The sequence below is a fragment of the Neomonachus schauinslandi genome, chromosome 1 (genome assembly GCF_002201575.2).
Source record: "Neomonachus schauinslandi chromosome 1, ASM220157v2, whole genome shotgun sequence".
In the NCBI taxonomy this organism is placed as follows: Eukaryota; Metazoa; Chordata; class Mammalia; order Carnivora; family Phocidae; genus Neomonachus; species Neomonachus schauinslandi.
The window spans coordinates 194,296,916-194,320,858 of NC_058403.1; the positions used below are offsets into that span (position 1 = coordinate 194,296,916).

Below are 23,943 nucleotides of genomic sequence, written 5' to 3' on the forward strand. Positions count from 1 at the left end.
TAATCAGTGCCTCTGACTTCCCCTTGGCCCCAAGGAACTCAGTGCACACCGGCGGCAGACCGGGACTGGCCTCATCATCTCGGCTCCATGACCCACCGAGGGCCCCCACCCCACTCCTCCAGGGAGCCTGAGTTTACTGAGTCTGGAAACCAGACTGCCATTCTGACCCACCCCTAGAAAGTTCTATGAACAGGGCAGGAGGCCCGGATTTTGCTGCCAACTCCCTGGCAAGTCTCTTCCCTTGCTAGGTCTTAGTTTTTCCATCTGCACAGTGGGGTACACAGAACGTGCCGAGGCCCGCACCGGGGCCACCTGTATGGAATGGTCTGAGGGACACCAGGACTGTTGCCGTGCCCCAAAATGCCTCCATTCCTGGCAAAAGCTTCACTCCCGCCACACCTCTGGGAGGGAGTGTGTAAGGAATTCCAGACAGGTCAATAAGGTTTGACACAATAAGGTTCCCCCCCTCTAGAAAGGGAATTCCTCATTAGCAGAGAGGAGGGGGCAGCCATCAGTGGCCAGCGTGTGATGAGCAGGGGGCGTTCACACAGCAGGGCAGCAGCTAGAGCTGACAGCCTCCTTGGCAATCTGCTCCCACACTCCAGGTAGGCAAACTGAGGGGGGAAGAAGGGAAGGGCCTTGCCCCAAGTATGAGGGGAACTTGGGGCTGGTGCATAGGATATAGGGAGCCACAAGAATGTGGGTCACAAGACAAAAACCAGTTGCCATGGGGACCCCCCATCCTTTCCAGGAGCAGTGGGGACATTGGCAGGCATCCCACTTCTTCGGCTCCATTGTCCCTCCATTCTACCATCTGGTGGTAGGATACCAGAGAGCCAGACACTACAGTTCCTAGGATCTCAGTTTCCCCACCTGAACTGGATTACCAGAGACCCCTCAGGCCATCCCCTGGGAGCATGCATTCTTCCTGTTGTGGGGGGGTGGTCCCTAGTACTCCTGATAGGCCACTCAAGAACCTGGCACTGATGGGTTCCCTGCCCAGATCCCCTCTACCCCAGAGGGTCCCCTGGAAAGTGTCATCTCCCTCTCCAAGCTGTGGTCCTTAAGTGTGCAGGAGGGCATTCAGGTCTCCAAGTGTTCTAACAGAGGTGGCCCTGAGAGTATGGCCCAAGACAACCCCTTCCCTCTGCTCTTCCCAACCTCGCTGTCTACCTTGATCCAGCTCTGGCGATATCCTGGCCTCAGATCTCCTTCCAAGCAGAGAGAAACTTACTCTTGGAGGTCCTGAGGGCAGAAATGGCTATTCCCATTTTACAGGTGAGGAGACTGAGGCCCAAAGGAGGCCTTGTCATGGGCACACACACTGCTGGTCAGGCAGAGCTGCCTTGGCAGCTGGACCCTCCGTCCTTCCCCAGGGCTCTCCCTGGGACCCCTCCTGGTTCCACGGCCCCTCTTGGCTGGCCCTCAGAGCAGGCAGCTGGGCCTGGGGATGGGCAGGGAGCACCTTGGGAAGAGCGCCTGGGCTGGGGAGCGGATGTGGGGGAGGGCAGCAGGTGCAGGATAATGGGGCCACCAAGGGAGGCGCAGGGAGCAGGTGCTGCCGCGGAGGGGGTGAGGTTGCCATTGTGCGCCCAGTTCTGGTGGGCCTGAAACAGGAGGGGAAGCCCTGTGAGCCCCTGGGCCACCCTGGCTTATGCTCAAAGGTCATCCAGATGCCTGGACTCAGGCACACAGCCAAGCCCCTCCCCTGGGTCCCAGCAACCCTCCAGGTTGCCATGACAACCAGCACTTTCATCCCTATCCCTTTGTCTGGTCACAGTCCAGCTTTTGTGACCAGTCATAATTGGGGGAGGGGGGGAGATGCACTCTGCAGGGGTGGAGCTGTGAACCCAAGACAGAGGGGGCTGGAGGGCAGGTTAAAGGACAATGGAGACCAAAAAGCCTGGGCTTCTCTGGCCACCAAGGCTGCAGCCTCCTCTCCTGGCCTCTGACCACACCCTCGGAGCTGGGTCAACAGGCCTGGGGGTGACCTGCGCCCCAGGTGCTCCTATCCCTTCCCTGCACCTCATTTTCCTATCTGTGCATGGAGCTATAGACCACCTATCTCCCCTGGTGCACCGGGAGCGGGGGGCAAAAGAGTCCAGGCCAAACCTGAGTTGATTTTTTAACTCCCCCGTACAACTGGGGAAACTGAGACACACAGCAAAGCTGGGCCTTGGCCTGAATCAGGCCACAGTTAATGAGACCTCCTGGGGGACCCAGGACCTCAAGGCTGGCTCTCAAATCAAACAAAACTGAGCCTCAGGAGGTTAGGTGGTCTCTCCTCTGATGAGCGCCATTGGGAGGAGCCTGGCCACCAGGATTTGGCAGGAGTGGGAGCCAGCTGTGGTGGCCCAGGTCCCACCTGCTATGTGACTTTGGGCAAGTCCCTTCTTCTCTTGGAGCCCCAGTCTATAAAAACAAGGTGGGTCTGCAGTAACAGCAAACCCTCCCTCCTATAGACGGAGTGAGAAGGAGAAAGACCTACTCTGCACAAAGCTCCTTGCCCAGCCCCACAAAGACCCCCCATCCTCTGCTCCCCCAGCATCACCCCTGGTACCCAGAACTAGGCAGCCCTGCATCCACCCGTCCTCACTGCTCTGGGCCTTTGCACCCTTGGTTCCTCCTCAGTGGTGTTCTTTTCCCTCAGACAAGAATCTGGAGGTCCCGGGTCCCCAGGAGTTGGTGAGCATGACCACTGCAGTCTTAAATCTAAAGGAGTCCCTTGAGACAAGCCCTGATTGTCAACAGGGAATGACGCCCTGAGCTGAAGCAGAGAGCCGTGGGGCGGGGGCTGGCTGTGCACATGGTTCCTGGAACGGGAGAGCACAGAGGAGGGTCCCAGGATGGCGTTAGGGATTAGGCTACAGCACCACGTGCCCTTCCTTCCTGGGCTGGGTTTTCTGATTCTTGAGGGGAGTCAGGGATTCCAGTCTCATGGGTGCCCTGAGAATGATCCGCACCACTGCGCTATGTGGAGTGAGCTGCTGTAGGGACTGCCAGCCTCCATGGGATCCAGGGCTCTGCAGGCACCTCAGGCTCGGGAGAGACCCCCTCCCCTGGGACAGCGCCACAGATATGAGGAGTCCCAGTGATGTGCCCCAGAGACGCCTACTGGCAGACATCTCAGTCCAGGTCGGTCTGCGTCCCCCCCCTTCTCAGCCACCACCGGTCCCCCTGAATGAGAGACTTGAGGAGAAGGGGGCCAGAGAGGAGGGGCCAAGGCTGCTCGTGCAGCCGGAGTGCATTCTGAGCAGAGAACCGATTAGAACCAGCAGGGCAGGTGTCTCACATCTCAGTACCCCTCGGCCATCTCAGGAAGACGTTACTTCCTCTTCCCCACGAACATCTTCCTCTGGGTTTAGCTCTGTGTCTGGGCTGGATGTGAGAGGGACAGAGCAGAGCCTGCCTCCTGAGGCCGACAGGGGAGTTCTGGGGCCGAGGCTGAGGCTACATCACCGGCAGCCCGGGCCAGGAGGAAGACAGCATCACCCTATGTAGTTGTTCAGGGTTGTTAGGAGTTAGCGACCCATTATTGAGGAATTAGCATGTGTCCCGAGGTTTATGCACATCATGTCATTTTTTTTTTTAAAGATTTTATTTATTTGACAGAGAGAGAGAGGGAACACAAGCAGGGGGAGTGGGAGAGGGAGAAGCAGGCTTCCCGCTGAGCAGGGAGCCCAACGTGGGGCTCGATCCCAGGACCCTGGGATCATGACCTGAGCCGGAGGCAGACGCTTAGCTACTGAGCCACCCAGGTGCCCCCATGTCATTTTTTTTTAAGATTTTATTTATTTATTGTCAGAGAGAGAGAGAGCATGAGTCAGCAGGGCAAGGCGGGGGCGGGGTGGGTGCTGTGCAGAGGGAGAGGGAGAAGACGACTCCCTGAGCAGGGCTTGATCCCAGGACCTGAGCCAAAGGTAGACGCTTAACCAACTGAGCCACCCAGGCGCCCCGAACATCGTGTCATTAATCCTCACGCCAGCCCTAGAAGGTGGTGACTAGAATTATTTCCCCTTTTAAGGTGGGGACACTAAAGCTCAGAGAGGTTAAGCTGTCTTGGGAAAGGAGATCAGCAGACCCACCAGAGGGGTGGGAACCGGTCAGAGGCAGAGCTGAGACCACTGTTAGATAGAAGACATTGCGAGGCTCAGGGTTTTTGAGCTCAGGGTAAAATTTGTTTATTTATTTATTTATTTTAGGGATGTCTGGGTGGCTCAGTTGGTTAAGCATCTGCCTTCAGCTCAGGTCATGACCCCAGGGTTCCGGGAAAGAGTTCTGCATCAGGGTCCTTGCTCAGCGGGGAGCCTGCTTCACCCTCTGTCTGCCGCTCCCCGTGCTTGTGCTGACAAATAAAATCTTTAAAAAAAACAAAACAAAAAATATTCTTTTTTAAGTAGGCTTCACACCCAGCGTGGAGCCCAACACGGCGCTCGAACTCACGGCCCTGAGATCAAGACCTCAGCTGATGGGCGCCTGGGTGGCTCAGTCGTTAAGCGTCTGCCTTCGGCTCAGCTCGTGATCCCAGGGTCCTGGGATCGAGTCCCACATCGGGCTCCCTGCTCGGCGGGAAGCCTGCTTCTCCCTCTCCCCCTCCCCCTGCTTGTGTTCCCTCTCTCGCTGTGTCTCTGTCAAATAAATAAATAAAATCTTAAAAAAAAAAAAAAAAAAAAAAAAGACCTGAGCTGAGATCAAGAATCAGACGCTTAACTGACTGAGCCAACAGGCGCCCTGGTAAAACACTTTTTATAATGGCTGGAGCCAAGGTGGCAGGGAGTTCCCTGCCATGAGAGGCATGCAGGAAGAAGCCAGATGGGGTACCTGTCACTGAGCATCAGAATGGAAATGGAGTACCTGTCCCGAACATGTCAGACCCTAAGGTGTCAATCCCAGCCCCACCCCAGCCTGGAGGGTGCAGAGAAGGCAGCACTTCCCAAGTAGGGATTAAAGGACAGAGGGGAGCACCCTGTCCAGAATTATGCCTCTTGCCCCAACCCTCAGGGTGGCTTCCACTTTGTTAGTGAGAAATTTCAGAGGACCAGGGACAGGGCACAGATGGGGACACAAGGCTGGGAGTGAATGCCCCCAATTTTGCATCCTAGGCACTTTACTTGCCTCACCCTAGTCCCGGCCCCATGGGGCCTCAGAAGCCAACCTCACTCCCAGAGCCCCTCCCCTGGGGGCTGCGGGCTCTTCTTTGCCTGCCCCTTCCAGCCACAACCAGTGCACCAAATCCCACCCCTACTACAAGCCCCCTCAAGTCCAGCCACTCCTCCCTGGCCTTAGACCCCTCCACGGCCCACCTGGCCCCTCCCTGATAGGGCCCCTCATTCTCCACACTCCCTCTGACCAGAAGGAGGCCCTTGTAGTTTCTGGCACACACCAGCTGCCTGACCCCCTCCTCACCTGGATCGTGTTCACAGCGCCTCAGCTTTCCTCCCAGGTCTGACAATACTGTGTGGCCAGGGCCATTAGGTCTGCCTCCTCCGAGGCACCAAAGGTGCCATGGGGCAGGGTCCAACCTGCCTCAGCCAGCCTTGCGTTCCCAGCCCTGGCCCCGCTGCCTGGCACAGAGGAGAGGCCCAGTGAGCCACAGCCAAATGGATGAGTGAATGGGATGGGACCACGGCTGGCAGGGCCGTCCTGAAGCTGGGGCAGGAAGTGGGCTTGGGGAGACAACTGGGCAGGAGACTGAAGGGGCCAGCAGGTCCCCTGAAGAGACCCCAGACTTGAGCGGCCCCACTCCCACTCTGAACTGCAGAGACAGGGCATCACTTAGAGCCACACGCCTGCAGGAGAAAGGAACCAGAGTAGGGATTCGAGCCAAATGGAGAGGGTGGCTTAGGTGGATTCCTACAGGTCCGACCGGCTGCCTCCCTCTGAGTCACACGTCCCCCTTCAGCAAAGCCATTTCGTGGGGACCGCCATGGGGCGTGAGGGAATCCAAAGGACAAGCCACAGCGGGCCCACCCTACTCGGCCAGTGGGGACGATGCCCGCCAGTGACTTTGTGCCCCGCCCCCGCCCAGTCTCCCAGCCCCCCCCGCACCCCTGCGGAGAGAAGAGCTAGCAAGGCTGAGTGCAGGTTTCCCTGAGCCTGGCTGACCTTGAACCTGGGCCACTGCTCTCTGCGGGTGGTCCAGGCCTGCTGGGCTTCCCCCCCCTCCCAGCTCAGCGGCAGCCTGTCGAACTTCCTGGCGGGCTTCCAGGCCTCGGAGGAAGCCACCGCCTCTGCCGTCACTGCCGCTTCGAAAATGCAATTACAGCGAACAGCCGCCGCCTCACTTGAGCCTCGCCATCCACACCTGGAACTAATTAACTTAATTAGGCCTTAATGAGCTACACTGGTCGGAAGGCCTATTTTTACTTAATTATCCCCTGATGTGCTTGGCATGGGGGGAGCGAGGGACGTGGAGGATGGCTTCGGCAGCCACCTCCTCGCCCTGCAGAGGGGATACCCAGGAGTGATGCCTGCCTGCCGCGAGTGGGCCCCACGGAACTGGGAGTCTGGGCGGGGGAGTGAGGCAGGGGCCACAGGCCACGCCTGTGGGGACAGTGCCCTCTCCCCCGGCCCCATCATTCTGCCTGTCCTGCCTCAGCTGGAGCTGAAGGGAATTACTCCTCCAACTGCCTCCGATGGGGAGGCCACTGCCCAGAGAGGTCGGAGGCTTACCTGAGGACACACAGCTAACTTGTGATGATAGAGGGGGAGGTAGTCCCAGACACTCTGAAGGAGCACTTTAAGGCATGATGGGGTCCTGTGAAGGTGGGCACGAGGCCCGGTTACCTGGACAGCTGGCCTCCAGGGTTTCCATGGCAACACCTTCCAGCCCATTTGGGCCTTGGCTCAGGAAAGCCAAGTTTGTGGAATCAGCTTATTTCTCCAGCTTTGGGGTGGGGTGAGGTGGTCTTGGCTCACCGGGCAGATATGGGGGAGGCATTGAGAGCAGGGTCCTTCCCAACTGGCCCCTACCTCCCTTCTGGAGACCTCCAGATGATTGGCTTGTTTGAATCTCTGGGCTCCTAGAGCTGACTGGGGACCTTGGGTCTTGTGTCTCCGCTAAATATGGATGAGCTCCCTCTCTCTGTCTCTGGGACTCCAGACTTAAACCCGACAACTGTTTCCTTGGTGCCTCCAGCCCTCAATCTCCCTGTCACCAGCTAGTTCTTCCCAGCATTCCCCTCTTCTGAAAATGGCCACACCGTTGGCTCATGTGCCCAAGCCAGGAACTGAAGAGCTGCCCTGACAACCCTCCCTCACACCCCACAGCCAACACTCAGGAGGAGCCCTGTTAGTCCGGCTTCCAAACAACATCCCGGATACCATCTTCCCATCACCTCCCAGCAAGCATCCTGGTCCTAGCCACCATCCTGTCCCAGCTCTGCCCTGGTCTTCCAGCCTCCACACCACTGCCATAGTGATTTTTAAAAATCACTCCCGGGGTGGGGGGGGGTCACTCCCCAGTTTAAAACCCTTTAATGACTTCCTGTCACACACAGAATGAAATCCATGGGCCTCAGCCTGACCTGTAGATGCCTGCTTGCCTCCCAGGTGTCATCCACCTCCTTTCTCCTCTTTTCCTTGCCCCAGTCATGTGAGCTGTCCTTCAGTGCCTCAGGGCCTTTGCACTTGCTGCTCCTTCTGCCTGGAATGCTCTTCCCCCAGTCTCTGGATCCCTCAGATCTTGGTTTAAATGTCACTGCAGGCTTCCCTGGCCCCACAGACTAAAGTGTCCCCCAGCCCTGGCACCTCACTGTGTTAGGATCTTCTGCATCACACCTGCATGACGCTGCTCTTGTTTTCCTATCCCTCACAACTAGGGTACAGGCTCCATCCATGAGGGCAGGGATTGCATCTGTCTTGGTCCCTACTGAATTCCCAACCTAGAACATCATACGCCTAACACACGAAAGGGACTTTATGTTGAATGGATGTCGAGGGAATGCCTTGACCCTCCCACAAACAGCCAGGGTCCCCAGCCCCTTCCTCAAGCTCCCCAGAGCCCACCCAAATATGTCGTGCCTGAAGATGGCATCCCCACATCGTTACTCTAGCCTCCCAGCCTCTGCTCACACTGGTCCCACCTGAAGTACATCCTCTGTGGACTGAAAGCCTTGCCTCCCCCAGGCCCAGCAGGTGCTGCCCCTCCTGACCAGTGAGGGAGAAGATCAGATCTCTCTACGCAGTGTGACCCTTAGTCTTGGCTCTTCCCGGTGCTTACCTTCCTTGGCTCCCCTTTGGAGGACACTTCTTGCACCTGGGTCTGTCTGAACTCTGAGGTTGTGAGTCCCTAGAGGCATTTACCCTCATCTCTGCCTGCCCATCCCTTCCCATCCCTGCCCCCCAGCAACCAGGCCCAAGGTGCTTGGCCCAGAGTCAACAGTGAGCAAACAAGTCAGCCTCAACCTGACCATATAGATCTGGGACCAGCTCAGATAAGAGCAGAGTCCGGCCATCTGGAGGTATCACCTATGAGATGAGGCACCACTGGGTGGGAGAGTGTAGGATGGCCCCCAGAGCCCAGGCCTCCCAGAAAGGATACAGGGACTCCGCAGTTCTGAAGGGCAGGGAGCCCAGCCTGGAACAGACAGAAATGCCAGTTAGAGCTGCCTCCCCAGAGGCCCTGACAGCCAGGCAGGGTTCAAGTGGGACATAAAGGGGAGGGACATCTGTGATGACACAATTTAGGAGGGGATTAAATAGATGTCAAGGTGGGTCCCACATCCCCAGGGGCTCTGGACAGTCCCGGGATGTCTGGGACCATGGATCATAGACTCTCTCCTTTCTCACAGGGAAACTGAGGCCTGAGGGAGAGGATAGCCCAGGTGACTCAGCCTGCCAGGGAGTAGGTTTGCTGAGGCCTGATTTCGGTTCTCACAGCAGGTCCCGGAGCAGGTCCCGGAGCCTCAGTTTCCCCTTTGGAACAACAGTGGCACTGTCTCCCATCTCCTCTCTCTTCCCTGCTTCCGCCACCTAGAAAAGCTATGGATGGTCTTGGAAAGGCCCGGGCCCTGCCTCCCAGCCTTGTGGAAGGGAGGGGAGGCAGGGGTCTGGGGAACCCCTCCCCCGACCAGGGAAAGGAGCCTAAAGGGCAGGAGACCTCCCTGAGCCTGAGGATGATCTACCTGGGCTCAAGAAGTCTCCAGCCATGTTGGGCTGCCTCTTAGGGTCAGCACTGCCATGATGGGCTTTACCACCTGCTTGCTCTGAGCCTCAGTTTCCCTACGAGTCCAATGAGGATAACAGTAGACCTTCCGGTCTGTGGCCTCACAGGGCCACCATGAGCAGCCACCAGGCCAGTGGGTATGAGACGGTGGCTCTTGTGAGCAGCAAAGCCCTGAAGACAAAAGACAGATCCTGCTAACGGTGGCATCTCAGGGAGACACCCTGGGGGCCGAGGGACCTGGAGTGCTCAGGCCCCCAGTCTCAGTCACCCCAGCCAAGCCAAGGCTCCTGCCCTGTCCTGGGGTTGTGCGAGTGGCAGCGTCCATACGTGATGGGGGAGGCGGGGTCCGGTCACTCCTCAGCCCTGGAAACTGCCTTTCCGCCCCCTCCCCACTGCCTCTCCGGTCCTATGCTGTTCCAGGCCGCCTGCAGTCACCCCCACGCACAGCGGCCGCTGCCTCCCTCCCAAGCACGGGCAGCTGCTCCGGCCTCCATGCCCGAACCTAAACTGAATGAGCTTTTCCACAATGTCGCCTCCCGCTGGCAGCTCTTAATTGCATGTTGAAGCCATGCGATGGAGCCCAACTTATACTAATTATGTCATTACCCTAATTAAGTAAATACCGTATGTGTTAATTGGCAGAAATCGCTTTGGGGGATGGGCGGGGGGAGGAGGCCTGTGTACCCTGGGCTCTCACATGGGTGGGGGGGTGGGTCGGGGGTAACAGATGCAGGGGATGCATTTGTCCCTCGCTTCTGCAGGTCCTGTGATCACCCGAGTGGGGTTTGGAGAGGACCCTCGGCCTCCACCCTGCACAGGCTCCCCCATGCCCCGGGGGAAGAGGCACAAGGTGCTGAATAGGTGGTCAGAGACCCAAGCTGGAGGCCTGCCTCTGCCTTGACAGGCTATTGGTCTTGAACAAGCCTTTTTCCTCTCTCGGGTGCATCCCCTTGCCCAACACCCTCCTGCCACCTCAGCCACCCCAGAGCCTGTGGACTCTCAGTCAGTGGGCACAGGGGCATCCGAGAGACTCAATGTCCTGGCAGGACTAACCAAGCCACTGCCATCCATCTATGGGACACCAGTTATCTGACTGGCCATGGGCCGCAGGAGGGAGAAAGGCTGATGGCAGAGCAAAGCCGTAGGCCGATATAGCACCAGTGTGAACCAGCAAAGGAACAAACAAGGCTGGCATTCTCCAGAAGCCATGTGAGGTGGGAAGATCTGAAGAAGTCTGGAGGGCTTCCTGGAGGAAGAGGAATTCATCTATAAGGGAGAGGAAATCTGGGCTTCAGAGTTCAGATCATCTTTCCCCATGTGATTTTGTTCTCCAAATTTTTAAGTTTATTATTATGACTCATTCGATTCAGGAGGTTTTAGTTTTTTTGTTTTTTTAAGTAAGCTCTACACCCAATGTGGGGCTAGAACTCATGACCCCAAGATCAAGAGTCACAGGCTCCACCAACTGAGCCAGCCAGGCACCCCTCACTGTGTGATTTTTAAATGCCACACTTAACCATAACCTTTGGATGGGGGTGAGGAGGGATAAGAGAGAAGTCGTCCGAAGGACAGCCTCCAGATGGGACTGCAACCATTTGAGAGCACCAGGGGGACAGAAGGAATGCCAGCCCTGTGTCAGGGACCATCGCATAAGCCCCAGTATGACCAGAGCCCCCATCCTGCCCTCTTTAAGCCAATCAGCATGGACCAGCTATCAAGTGGGGCCCCCTCCCTGCCCTGTCCTTCATGGGGCTGTGGGGAGGGCCCAAAGGCAAGAATTCAAGGCCTCAGGCCCACTCAGGGCCAGGCAGGCAGGACCTCATCTCCCAAGTGGGCCCAGCTGCTGCAGCGAGGGCGTCCCTGCTGTTCAGGCTCTACCCTGCCCGCCGGCCGCGGGCCACAGATGTATGCAACCCAACTCTCAGGGGCCTCGGCCAAGGGCCTCCAGTCCCCAGGCCTCAAGCTCCCAGGAGGTGATGTCCACTCATTCCTTGCCTCTTCCAGACCTTCATTCATTCCACACAGCATGGTCCGGGCTCCCTTAGGCTGGCTCCATGAGATAGAAACAAAAGCAGATAGGAAACCATCCTTTCAGCCACATGCCTGCAACTTACTCTCAAATAGCTCAGGAAACAAATGATGCATGATTCTCCCTCTCTCCCTCCCTCTCTCTCTCTCTCTCTCTCTCTCAGGGCAAATACGTAGAGCAAGTGAAACAAAATAGTAACAATAATTGAATATGGCCAAAAGGTGTATGAGTATCTTAGACTATTCTTATTTTGACAACTTTTCTGTAAGTTTGAAATTATTTCTAAATAAAAAGTGGAAGGAGGGAAGAGAGGATAAAAGGGAGGGAGGAAAGGAAGGAGGGAGGTAGTTCCTTTCCTTTCTCAGGCTTCCAGGCTACTGGAAGATATAGTAAGACCAGTGGCAGCTGGGTTGATGTGGCCTGGCTCAGTGGGGCTGGGAGGGCTTCCCTGAGGAGGTGGTAGGGGTGGGGCTAGGCAGAGTCTAAGGGGCATCTAGCTCTTACCCTTTCCCTATGGGGTGGGGCTGGGGGCTGAGTGCCTCCCCCTCTCCCTGTCAAGGCTTCAGGCCAGCCCATGGCTCCCTCCCCTCTCCTGTTCTCCAGAGAAGGTAGGTGCTCTGGAATGTCTACGAGGAGTCTTCAGTGGGACAAGGGGAACTTCCTTTGGTCAGAAGGCTTAGGAGGGCATTCTGTGCCTCTGGGCCTGAGAGGAGCCTGGACCAGCCCAGAGCACTATGCCCAGGGCCAGAGAGCGATGGGATGCCTCTGGTCAAGGCCACCCTGCCTCCCCTGCCACCTGCAGCACTAACAGGACCAACATAGACTTGTCCCTGGGCAGCCCAGACTGACTTCCTTGGTGCCCTTGCCTGTCACAGCAGCGCTTCGATGCAGGAGGGAAGTGGCTCATTAGCCTATCCTGTATTAGGCAGCCCCAGAATTGTGGGGTGTGGAGAGGGAGGCCTCTGCTGCCCTTGGGCCTGTTGAGGGGCTGCAGCTCTGGACCCACCCTTGTGGCCCCTTTTCCGCCTCATCTCTGCCCTGTCCCCAGCTCCCCACTCCCTCATCCCCATCCCTCCCGTTCCCTGAAGTGCCCACCGCCCTCCCCTGCTCCCCAGGACCCCAAATGCTTTTCCATAAAAGGGGACTTGCCCCACCCAGCTTTCAGGCCCAGCTTCAGACCCTATCGACCATCCCCTCCCCCAAAGAGACAGTGACACTGGCATCCTGATATGTGGTCGGTCCCTGCGGCCAGCGCGTTCGACCTCTCTCAGAAGGAAGGGCCCTGCCCACTCTCACAGCCCATCCCCTCTCCCCTTGACCTCGGGCTGCCACTTCAGAGCCTGGACCGCCCCAGAGCGGACCTGCCCTCCATTCGGGAGATTCTGTCCAGGACGCTGGGGACTGCGGCACCCGGAGGTCAGCAGGGGCTGATTCCTCCATTCGGACACCTTTGTTCTTCTCCCGCCTTTGTCCCCGGCCCCCCGTGCTCCCAGCCAGCCCGCCCGCCAGCCCAGCCCCTCAGCCCTCGCCTGGCGGCCCGCCTCCCCCTCCCATTCCCCTTCGTGGCCTTTGCCCACCCACCCAAGTACCAGAGCGGGCAGAGGACGGGTGGGGCCCCCTGCCCCCCGCGCCTGGCCCAGCCCCCAGCCCGCTGCCGGCCGCAGCCCTGCCTGTCACCCGGCTCCGTCTCCTGCCCACGCCCCTCGCCGTGCGGCCCCTCGAACAATCTCTCCCCTCCGTCCCCTCCCCACTTCCTCTCCCTTCACGCCGGCCCTTCAGTCCCGGGAGTCCGGCGCGATCTCCCTGCGTTCCCCTCCCTCCTGTCTCCTCCCTCGCCCTCTCCCTTCTCTCTTCCCCTCCAGCCTCCGCTCCTTCCCGCTCACTCACCCTCTCCCTCTCCCGCTGCCCCCCTCTCTCTCCCCCACCTCTTTGTTTCAGCGGAGAACTGGCTCCTCGGGACAGTTCCCACACTGCAGTGCCTCTGGTGCGGAGACAGCGCCACCGAGGTGAGCGGGGAGCCCTGGGGGCCGGGCGGGTGGGGACAGGGAGCAGTCCGGCGCGGCGCCTCCTGGCCCGGGGCAACGGGCACAGCAGTCACAGTGCCCGCTGCCACGGCGGCCGGCAGGAGCCCAGGGCAGAGGGGCAGCCAGTTGGCCGCGGTGGGGGTGGGGGGGGCGGCAAAGCTGCCCGGTGCCTGGCTTCTGCGGGTGGTCTTGGGCTGATGGGGATGTGGGGGGCGGGGGGCGGGGGCTGGGCTGCAGGAATAGCCACACCTGAAGGTCTGAGTGCATGCCCAGTCCTGGAGTCCGGGGCGCTGAACGCTGCCTCTGGCAGGGCTGTGGCTGTGAGGTTACCAGGTGGTAGCAGAGGCGCTGTCCACGGGGCTGTGACCCCTAAAGTGCCTGTCCCTCCTGGGCTTTGGGTTGCTGGTCGGGCATGTGCTGGGCTGCTCCCACTGCCCAGGTTGGGGGGTGTGGGCAGAGAAGGGGCGATCTGCCCCCCCCCCCCGCCCCCGCCACAGGCTGGCTGTTTCACCCCCAGCTCCTGACCGCCAGACCCACAGAGCCACATGTGGGGAGGGGCGCTTCTCCCTGTGCGAGGGGTCTCTGACCAGCTACCCCAAAATATGATCCCCAGGACAGCTTTACCCACAGTAGTGAACAGTAGGGATTCAGGCCAGAGCCCAGATGCTCCTGTGGTCAGCTTCCTGAGCTGGACGGGGAGGAAAACCGGGGACAGGGGGAGGAAGAGAACAGGTGGAGACAGAGCCCTGGCTCCAGCATAAGGGCTACAAGCGCAGTTATATGAGATGACTCAAGGCTACCAGGAGACCCAGAGCCCCTGAGGCGGGGGGGGGGGGGGGGAGTGGATGGAAAAGGGCAGAAACCAGTGCTGGGGGCCCCGCCCCCTTCTCAGCTGGAGCTGGGGATGGAGCAGGGCTGCATGGGGACAGAGTGTGCTGCTCACACTTCTCTAGAGAAGCAAGCAGGGTGGCTCTTCTGGCTGCCAGAGGAGGGGCAGGAAAGGTGGGGACTATGCAGAGCCCAGGGGGGGAGCTCCCCAGTGGGGTGCATCTTGGGCATGCAGCCTTTGGCTATCTGGCTGGAGCAGAGCCAGGTCCTAGAGCTCCCTGAACCATCTGTGTACAAGGTCATGATGGGTAGTGACCCATAAGGCAGAGCTGCCGGGGACATTTGTCTCCCTAGGACTGGTCAGATGGAGCACTTGTTTCTGGGGCCCAACTCTCCCTCACCCTCTTCCCTAATATGGCCTCCTCAACTGAGCAGGCAACAACCCCAGATGGACCAACATGTACAGAGAGGTGGAATCAGAGCTATGGGCATCAGATCTCAAGGGCCCAGATGGGTTGCCACAGCCCAACCCAGCCAGGTCCAAGAGCAGCCCAAGTCAGGGGAAGTGGGAGAGGATAAGCCTCGGGACTGGCCCCAGTGATTCCGCAGGAGCAGTTGACCTCCAGACACCCCTGTCCCAGGGAACAAGGCCACCCCTCCTGGCTTGGACTCAGCTCAGCACAGCTCCGTGACCCCACTCGCGTGCAGCACCCTGCCTGGGCCATTGGCTACACCCTGAGTGGCATGTCAGTATCGCCCCAGCCCTCCATGACCCCTGTCCTCCCCAGCACACCCCAAATTCTCTCACTCTGCTAGGGATTCCTAGCCTGCAGTCAAGCCGGTTCTCCCCCACCCCAGTCTGGGCCTCATCATGTCTCTCACACATGATCCAGATCCAGAGGGATCAGGCTGTCCTGTCCTTTTTTTTTTTTCTGAGACAGGAGGGGGCTCTCCCCCAGGGTGGGTCAGCTCACTTTGGTTCTGTGACCTCTCAGGGCACTGTGCACACCAGCAGCCATTTAAAACTCAAAGACCACTCCTTGCGAGTGCTAGTCCAGTGCCGGAGGGCCTCAGTCAGTGAGGACCAAGGCTTTACTGGCTCTAACCCAGGCCCTGCCTGGAAGAAGGGGGCCTCCCTGTGTGGAGAGCTCCCTGAGCTTCTCCTTGGAAGAGGCTAGCACCTCTCCCTTCTTTGCCTCCCTCCCGGAGCACCCCCACTTCCACAGATCTTTCCTACCCGGATCCATCTACTGCTGACACGTCCCCAGAGCGGTGAGTGGGACAGGATGTTGTCCCCATTAGACAGAAGAGAAAAGCAAGACCTGGAGAAAGGAAGGTGGCAAGGCCAGGACCTAGGGCCCGACTCCCACTGCAGGGCTCCTTCCAGGTCTTTTAACTGCCATCCTGTGAGAGCCTACATAAGGGCAGGTTGCCTACGCTCACCAAAGCATCCACTGGTTGCCCAGCTGCTCCACCTTCCAGATCCTCAAGACCCTGAAGGCACTGAGAGGGGTGTCTGAGCCAGGGCTTCTAGCCTTGGTTCCAAAGTGGCCCCCTAAATGTTTACCTGGACTGGCAGAAGACTGCTGGGGTGAGGCTGCAGAAGGCAGGCAGAGGGGAGCTGGGAGGGGCTCCCCAGCCTAGTGATGCATCTCTCTCTCATCTGTGGCACCTCTTCCACCTCCTGGCATGTCCCCCTGGCATCCCCCATCCCTGCAGTAAAGAAGGTCCCAGCACCTGAGTCCTAAAACAGCCTCCCAGCTGATCCTTGCCAAAATCCCAGGAGACTTGTCACCACCATCCATGGGAAGTCTCACCCCCTCAGCCAGGCACACAAAGCCCTTCGTGTTGGCCTCTGCCAGGCTTTATGGCCTCCTTGTCCAACTTGCTTCACTGTATCCCCAGTAGGTTGACCACACCAAACTGTGTGTCCTCACCTGGGGGTGGAGGGAAGCACAGCTCAGATGCCTGCTCAGGAGCTGGACACACACATGCCCACATGCATCCCCACGCACACATATACAGATATGCAGACAGATGCAGACACGACCTCGGTGGAAGCCCATCACCCAAGTGCACGTGGTTTTCTACCAAATCATACATGCAATGGAACTGTGAAATCTAAACCAAAAAGGGACCAACAAATCTGTTTTATGGTTCCCAGAGAGGCCAAGCATGGTCATGTCACCATCCCCAAGCCCTTGAAGGGCAGCGGGGAGGCAAGAGGGGATCCCTGACTCTGGCTGAGCTCTCTCTGGGCCCCAGGGTCTCTGAGCCCCACAGGGTGGGCAAGCAGGTCCTGACCAGGCTTTCTGGTTCTGTGGCAGACTTGCTGGGCAGCCCCAGGCAAGCCACCTTCCCTATTTCTCCAGCCATAAAATAAGGGGACTTGGATTAGCTGATACCTAAGGGCTGTCCAGGCCCACTGCCCAGCTCTTTTTAGTTCATGCCAAGTACAGAGAACGGAAGGGCCTGTAAAGGTGGCAGCAGTGAGGGGGGGGCTGGGCACACTGCATGGCAAAAGCCTCCAGGTGGGCTGGGAAAGCTGCAGGGAATGGAAATGAGGTGGGCGCAAGGGCAAGAGGAACCTGAGCCAGGAGAGACAGAAGCCAAGAGCCACAGGATGGGAATAATTATTATGACCCATAATTGAAATTTATGGAGCAAATAATAAGTCCTATTGAACACTCACCATGCAGCGTTTATCTCATATTTTCGTCTAGATTGAGGCCAAATATATCTGTTCTCATCTTGGGGATATCAAATGAGCAAAGCTAATGGGTTAGGCCCGATCCAGGCCCTGGCTTCCCAGCCCCCACAAACACAGACATAGGGCAAGGGTCAAAGGGACACAGGGGTACCCTCTGGCAAGCCGCCACCCACACCCAACCTCCTCAGCAGGCATGTAAGCAGCCTAGTGCACAAGCAGCAGCCCGGCCCTACCCCTGGCCACCCACGTGTGTGTGCTTACATGCCACCCCCCCACACACACACTGTGGACAGGACAGACAAGTACTGCGGCAGGCCCTGCCCTCCTGTCCTGCTTTTGCCTGTAACTTGACACCCCGCGCTAATGCTCGTGCTCCCAAGGGCAAGGACTGAAACAGGAGGTTGTCAGAGGAGGAACAGGGCACAGGTACTTCCACGTAGGGACCATACCCCCTAGACTGTGACCCCGCAGTCAGTGGAAACTCCGCGCAGGTACAGAAGGGAAGGAAGCGGTGCCCTGCATCAGAGGCGTGCCAACTCCCCTCTTCCCTAAACCTCCCTGACCTCCAGAGCCTGGCTCACGTGACTCACCTCGCCTGTCCTCAGGTCATGAGCCATCTGCAAGCCGGGCTGTCCAGAGCCCAAGTGGGTAAGGGAGACTCTTCCCCGGGGGGAGGGCGTGCCAGCCCAGGTCCCACACCGTCAGAGAGGAGGGCACAGCCGGGCTGGAGGAGGGGCCGGCAGGAGCAGCCCCAGGCCTCGCTGTTCTCTATGGCTTTTTATTCCTATGTGATTTTACTGCTCACTCATATAGGGATTGGAGCCGTGGCGTACGGCGGGGGCGGCCAACGGAGGGCTGGGATCCTGAGCGAGGCGGCCCGGAGAGAGGTAGGACAGCAGCCCCGCCGTCTCCCAGCGCAGGCCGCTAGCCTAGCCGAGGGAACCTTTCCTCTGTTGCTCTCTTCCCCACTGACCTCCTCCCTAGCCAACAGTAACGGGGGTGCGCAGGGGGCTGCTGGACCCCCTCAGTACTCTGACCCACCATCTCAGCACTAGAGACCCCCACTGCAAGGCTGGCACCAAGAACTGCACTGTGTCCCGAAGCAGCAGCTGAAGAAACTGGGATGTTCAGCCTGAGAAAATGGGCCTGACACAAGGAAACAAGGTCCAGAATCCTGTGTGGCTCAGAATAGCCCCTGGATACACAAAGGGCAGCTCAACCAACGGTGTGGTCTGTCCCTAAGGGCTGTCCAAATACAGAAGGCGAAGACAGCCTTAGTGGCTAGTGGGCTTGTACCCAGCAAGGTTTGCAGCAGAGCCTGGAGACTGCAACAGGGATGCCACAGGGGAGTCACAGCTGGGACGGGTGGCCCGCCCCGCTCAGACCCCACAGACCGCAGTCCTTCGGCCTGTCCTCCTGGGGGTCTCTGCTGGCCCACACTGCGTGTGACAAAGCCAAGCTCAACCTTCCTCAGCTCCTGTTTCAGTGAGACAGGTGCTGTGTGTGTCCTGCAGAGAAGGGTATGGGGAACCCCTGTGGAGTCCTAGAGCTCACGCTGCAGCCTGACCCCACTCCTTTTCCCGGCAGCTCTGAGTCTTTGCTCTGAGGGAAAACACACGGAGAACCCACAGTGTGGTTCTTTTTATTTGCAGTCCTTCTCGCTTCACCCCACAGAAAAGACACTCAAGAGCTTGGCAGAGGGGCTGCCCGCTGTGGGGGAAGACCAAGAATAGCAAACGGGCCAAGGGGCTCATCCCAGACCTCAGGGTTAGCTGCTGTCATGGTAGAAAGGGGGGAGAGGAGAGAGCCCCCATCTGCCAGTCTGGCTGGCGGAACGAACACAGAGCAGTCAGGGTCTGCTCTGTCAGGGTCACCCAGGCAGCCAGCACCAAGGAGAGAAGGGGCCCTCAGGCCTGCTGAGGCCTTGGGGACCAACCCTGGTCTGCCCCAGGCTGCTACCCCGTAGGTCTCCTCTGTACTCCTGCAACATGACCTATGCCATCACCGCGGCCGCAGCAACAGGAGGTGAGCGTCCATGACGTTGGTGCCAGTCAGCCCCGTGTGCAGCAGGTGCACCCCGCCGCGGAAGCAGCGGAAGAACGTATGTGAGTCACTGCGGGACAGGAAGGAGGCCACATCCAGGCCCTCAGCGGCAGCCTGGCTGGCAAGCTCAGGCACAACCCACGCCCCGGCTGCCTCCGTGGGCCCATCCTGCCCATCGGTGCCACCACTCAAAAACAGCACATCTACGGGTCCCGGTGGCCACCGTCCCAGCTCTGCTCCAACACGCAGAGCCAGTTCCTGGTTCCGGCCACCCTTTCCCGAGCCCTGCAACTGCACGGTGGGCTCGCCACCAGCCAGCAGGCAGATGGGGCCCCCAGCCCCCACCACAGTCTCCAGAGCCTCCTTTAGCTGCAGGTCCGGGAGCTGGAGCTCAGCTGCCAGCTGGTGGAGTTGTTCCTCCTGCTCCACGGAGGCTGCAGTCCCAGGCGGGGTGAGGTGGGCTCCAGCCACTCGGGCGAGCAGCCCGTAGAACTGGGCCACGCTTTTCACATCGCCCTGTATGGCTGCGCTCAGCACCACGGCCCGGTACCCCAGCGCCTCGGCCCGCTGCTGGGCCTCAGCCAGTGCCAGTGCGTTGGAGCCGATGATCACGTTGAGCACGTGGCCACAGGTGTGCGGCCCGTGAGGGTCAGAGTCAGCCCGAGCCAGCACAGTCTTCACGGAACGTGGCAGGGCTGCACGAAGGCCGTAGCGATTGAGGATGTGCAGGCAATCTTGCACGTTGTGGACGCTGGCCACTGTGGGGCCGCTGGCGATCACCTCCACCGGGTCCCCCACCACATCTGACAGAATCAGGCTCACCACCTGGGGAGGCGGCACAGAGGCAAGGCTCAGTCCCTCCGGGTCCTCACCCCACAGCCATCGAGAACAAGCAGCTACCCATCCCCTGCCATGTGTCCGCACAGCCTCAGACGGCCCCGGTGTGTTTCCTCACCCTTTCCTAACCCCTCTCCAGGGGGTCTGCAGAACACGTGCCATTTGGACACCCCACCCCCATCCGCTCGGAGGCCCCTCCCAGCCAGCCCCGTGGATTCCTACGCCAGGCCCCTGCCAATCTGTATGCCGTTCCAGGCTTTTGTCTCCCTGGCACGTGTGGTCTGGCTCCAGCAGCCCAGGGCTGCCTAGGGTAGCAAGGACCCACGCACCTGGGCAGGGTAGGCGGCCTGCGCCAGCCCCCCACCCTTGAGCTGGGACAGCGCCTTCCGGATGGTGTTCAGCTCCTGGATGTTGGCCCCGCGGGCTGCCAGCAGCTTGGTGAGTGTCTGCTTTTCCTCCAGTGTCACGGGGGGAATAGGCGCGGGCAGCAAGGCTGAGCCCCCACCTGCAGAGACAGTGAAGAAGTTGGGCAGAGGGGATAAGACTGCAAAAGAACCTCCCCACTTAAGGAAGCAGGCAGGAAGTACCCACATTAGGGAAGGGGCTGCTGGAAAGGTGGGGTTAGGGTGCCCCCGTGTGGACATGCAGGGACCGTGCGTACAGTCACCACACCCTGGGCTGTGCCCTGCCTTGGAGCCCAGGTCCCAGCAGGCACTAGAAGAACTATTCACATTAAGAGCTTGGAATAGGGGGTAGACCAGGAGGAGACAGCGAGACTAAGGATGGGCTCCGTGGGAGCTAGAGACCTGGGTTCTAGCCCCACATCACACTGACACAGATAACAGAAACAGCAGGGACGTTTTACCCCTGCGACACCCTGAGTTATATGCTCCCTATATGCCCTCTTATGGTCGCCAAACAAGGTCATTCTGGGGAGGACCCCCAGCTCGGAGGAGGCCAGATAACCTGCCCAGGGCCACCCAGAGGTCAGCCATCCAGGCTCTTTACTGCTTCCCTTGCTCTGTGACCCTGGGGGCTCAGACCAACCATCTCTCACAGACCTGATACTTGGGACCACCACCACCGCCCCCTAAACTGTCCTGAGCCAATCTGGCACCCACACCTGAGATGAGTACAAGCAGCAGATCGTCAGCTGTGAGACCTTCAGCCAGCTGCCGGATGGCCAGTGCAGCCCGAAGTGCATCACGGTCTGGCAGGTTGTCCTCTGCACCCTCAAATACCTGGACACGGCTGTGTGGCTTCAGCAGCATCTCCCTGAAGAGAGAGAGAGAGAGAGAGAGAGAACAGACAGCAAGAGATGGGGCGGGTTCCCCTCCTCCCACCTGATTTCTCAGCTGTATAGGTGAAGAATGCCAACTGACACCCATCCCGGAGCCAGTCCAGACCCAGAAGAAAAGGGATGCTGGTGAGGGAGGGAGGCCTGCCTGATCCAGAGCCGAGTTTGGGCCTCGCTTCCCCCCCACCTGGGGACAGTGGGCAGCAGCCCCCCAAGGGTCCTTACTGCTTGCCAGCATGCTCCATGGCAGCTCGGATCCCCTTGGGCACGCTGATCACACCTTGCACGAGATGCTGGCCCAGGAGCTCCTCAGCTGCAGCGGCCATGCCCAGCACAGCCTTGCCAAAGCCCACCAGGTGGAGGTTTTGCCGCAGTTGAAAGCTCCGGTCCCGCACCTTCAGCAGCCCGCTGCCGGGATCCAAGGACAGTGCCCGGTGCAGCATGGGGCCTGGGAGCATGGCACCCACAGTGCTCTCGAAGAGCTGCTGAGCCTGCTCTGCCAGGGCCATGCCACTGGCCTGCCGGACCACTGGGCCCCCCGAGAGGAGCGGGCGAAAGGGGGCTCGGGCCACGTAGGGCAGAACCTGCAGGACTGCAGCCATGCCCCACTGCTCTCAGCACCACCGGGCACCCATGGCTGCCTAGGGGGAAGAAAGCACTAGTTAGGCTGCTGCAAGACCAGAGACAGATGCCCCCCCCCCCACAGCCACCTCTCTGAGGGCTTGGGGCCGCTGGACCCCACAGCGGCTGCTGCAGTGGGCCAACTGGCAGGCCAAGACTTTCTGAGGCCCTCAGCTGCCTGATCTCACTCCAGTTCTCAGAGCCCAAGCCTGCCATCTACCATGTCCTCCTCTTCTGCAGGATATCCTCTAACCCTCTGGACACTCTGTCCTGAGTCCAAAGGTCCTGTTAGCTGAGCCCTCCCCCTAGGCCACCCGCTCTGGCCCGAGAGTTAATCATTCACAGAGGGAGCAATTCCTATCAGTGGGCTCCTGCCCCACCCCTTTTCCACCCCCTGCACTTCTGAGCGTTCCTCCAGGGGCAACACCCCTTTCTGGCACTCCTTCCTTGCCTCTTTACCACTTCTGTTGCCAAGAGGCTGCTGGCTGTCCCACCGACTGACCCCGAGCCTGATGACCTGCAGCCTGCTCTACGTCATTAGCTCACGGATCTGGGCTGGGGAGCCTGGGAAGGCTAGGTTTGTGTGGGGAGGCTGCAGGCTCACAGGAGCACTGATAGACAGGCTCAGAGCACATCCTCAGGACACATAGCCTGCGGAATCCCAGCATTCAAGGCCAGTTCAGCAAAACGTTCAGGTTCAAATGAGAACTGGCAGCAAAGACTGGCTCATGCTGGGACCTTAGAGAAGTCACTAAACACCACATTGAGGCCACGTATCATGGGGCCCAAGCTGGACAGAAAAGCACACCCTTCCACCAGCTTGGCTGGCCAGACCCAGCCCTGCCAAGAAAACGCCTTTCGCTCCCACGTAACAAGACAAGCCTTGGGTCACACCACCCGCAGGAGTGAGAGCCGAGTGTCTAGAGCAGGAAAGGCCAGCCTCCCACAGCTGAGGCCAAATAGTCATTTTCCCCACTGGGCAAGGTAAAGGCTAAAGAAGACTGGGGGTGAAAGTCAGGAGGCTGTAAAGGAGTTCAGGGACAATGAAGCCCCCAAAGAGATCATCTCTAAAAAAGGCATCCACTTTAGTGATGCCCACCATAAATACCACTGGCTGACTGCAGCAGCAAGCGTGGACAGAGCAGGGGAAGGAGGCTGGGAAACAGGCTCCAGCTCTACCACAAAGACAGCTCCTTTTCTTTCACTGGACCTCATGTCAAAAATGAGAGGTGGGATGAAAGTAAGACTAGTGCTCTCCCCTTGACATCCTTGGCCTCTCTGATGCTGCCCACTGTTAACCCAGAAAACTTGAACCCCAAACACTTTATCCCACACTCAAAAAACCTAACAACGTGTAGCCCTCAGTCACTTAGCCAGCATGGTTCTCAGCTTTCCCATAAGAGCAATACTGCCTGACTCCAGCCCTGAAAGGGAACACAGAGGGTGCCGCCATGGGAACTCAGAAAATGGGCTCCGCTTTTGCCAGGAAGCCCCTGGGACTGGCCCCATTGGACTAGGAACCAAAAGCCGCTTAGAATCTAGCAACAGCTTGACAGCCTCGGTGAACTCTGTACCTGTTTCCCAGATGGACACTAGCCTAGAGGATCCCAGCCTTGCCACGGTATACCAGGGCCCAGGGAAGGGGGGGGTGAGAATGGGGTGTCTTCAAGGCTAAGGTTGCCAGTTAAAATATAGGACTTCCAGTTAAATTTGAACTTCAGATAAACGAGGAATTTAAAATATAAGTATGTTCCATACAATATTTGAACATACCTACACTAAATAACTATTTGTTGCTTATCTGAAATTAAAATTTAACTAGACGTCCTGTATTTGTATTTGCTAACCAGCCACTCTCTACCCAGGGCACCCTCCCAAACGCCCAGGTGCTTCAGAACGAAACGCGGAAACACCAAGAAGACCCTCCTTGACTCCGCCCCGCCACCAAGTGGGACTGGAGCCACTTCCGGCCTTCTCCTGCCTGCACATGCCCTGGAAGTAACGTCAGCCACAGGCCTTTGCCAGGGAAGTGGCTGCCGCGTGATGTCCGGTGGTGACCCGAGGAATAAGTGCCCGCCGCCACCTGGACCGCCACTGCCTCGCCCAAGGACTGCTTCCGTGGGCCCCCGCGCCGTGGACTCACCGCTCCCCGGCTCAGGGACGCGGCTTCCGGTGCCGGAGACCGGAAGTACTCACGGGTGGGCGGAGCGGAATCCGGAAGTGTAGGGTGGGAGGGGCGGAGTCGGGGTGCCGGCGCGAGCTGCGGTGGGACTCCGGTGCGGGGGGAGCAGAAGGGTAGAGACTGAGGGATTGGCTCCGCCCTGAGCTCTGGGAGTCTTGGATGGAATCACCTTCGGGCCTCGCTGCCTTCATCTCTGCAATGGGGCA

The 23,943-nt window shown here is 58.9% G+C and overlaps 1 protein-coding gene across 1 annotated transcript; it reads right to left on the bottom strand.

The window, feature by feature from the left end:
- Window positions 1–18,391: 18,391 nt before the first annotated feature.
- On the bottom strand, window positions 18,392–23,728 carry GLYCTK (glycerate kinase). The gene is made up of 5 exons (XM_021695076.1): window positions 23,699–23,728; window positions 21,160–21,575; window positions 20,761–20,912; window positions 19,967–20,142; window positions 18,392–19,625 (listed from the first exon to the last, which is right to left on the bottom strand). Exons 2-5 carry the CDS (start codon window positions 21,534–21,536, stop codon window positions 18,759–18,761), a joined length of 1,572 nt encoding a protein of 523 aa, XP_021550751.1. The 5' UTR covers window positions 21,537–21,575; window positions 23,699–23,728; the 3' UTR covers window positions 18,392–18,758.
- Between the last annotated feature and the right edge of the window lie 215 nt (window positions 23,729–23,943).

Bases quoted from the DNA above. Each gene is read 5' to 3' on its own strand.
- GLYCTK (XM_021695076.1), bottom strand. From the start codon at position 21,536: ATGGCTGCAGTCCTGCAGGTTCTGCCCTACGTGGCCCGAGCCCCCTTT. The intron at 20,913-21,159 runs GTAAGGACCCTT...CTCTCTCTTCAG, and splicing joins ATGGAGCATGCTGGCAAGCA to GGAGATGCTGCTGAAGCCAC. The intron at 20,143-20,760 runs GTGTGGGTGCCA...CTGTCTCTGCAG, and splicing joins GCTGCTTGTACTCATCTCAG to GTGGGGGCTCAGCCTTGCTG.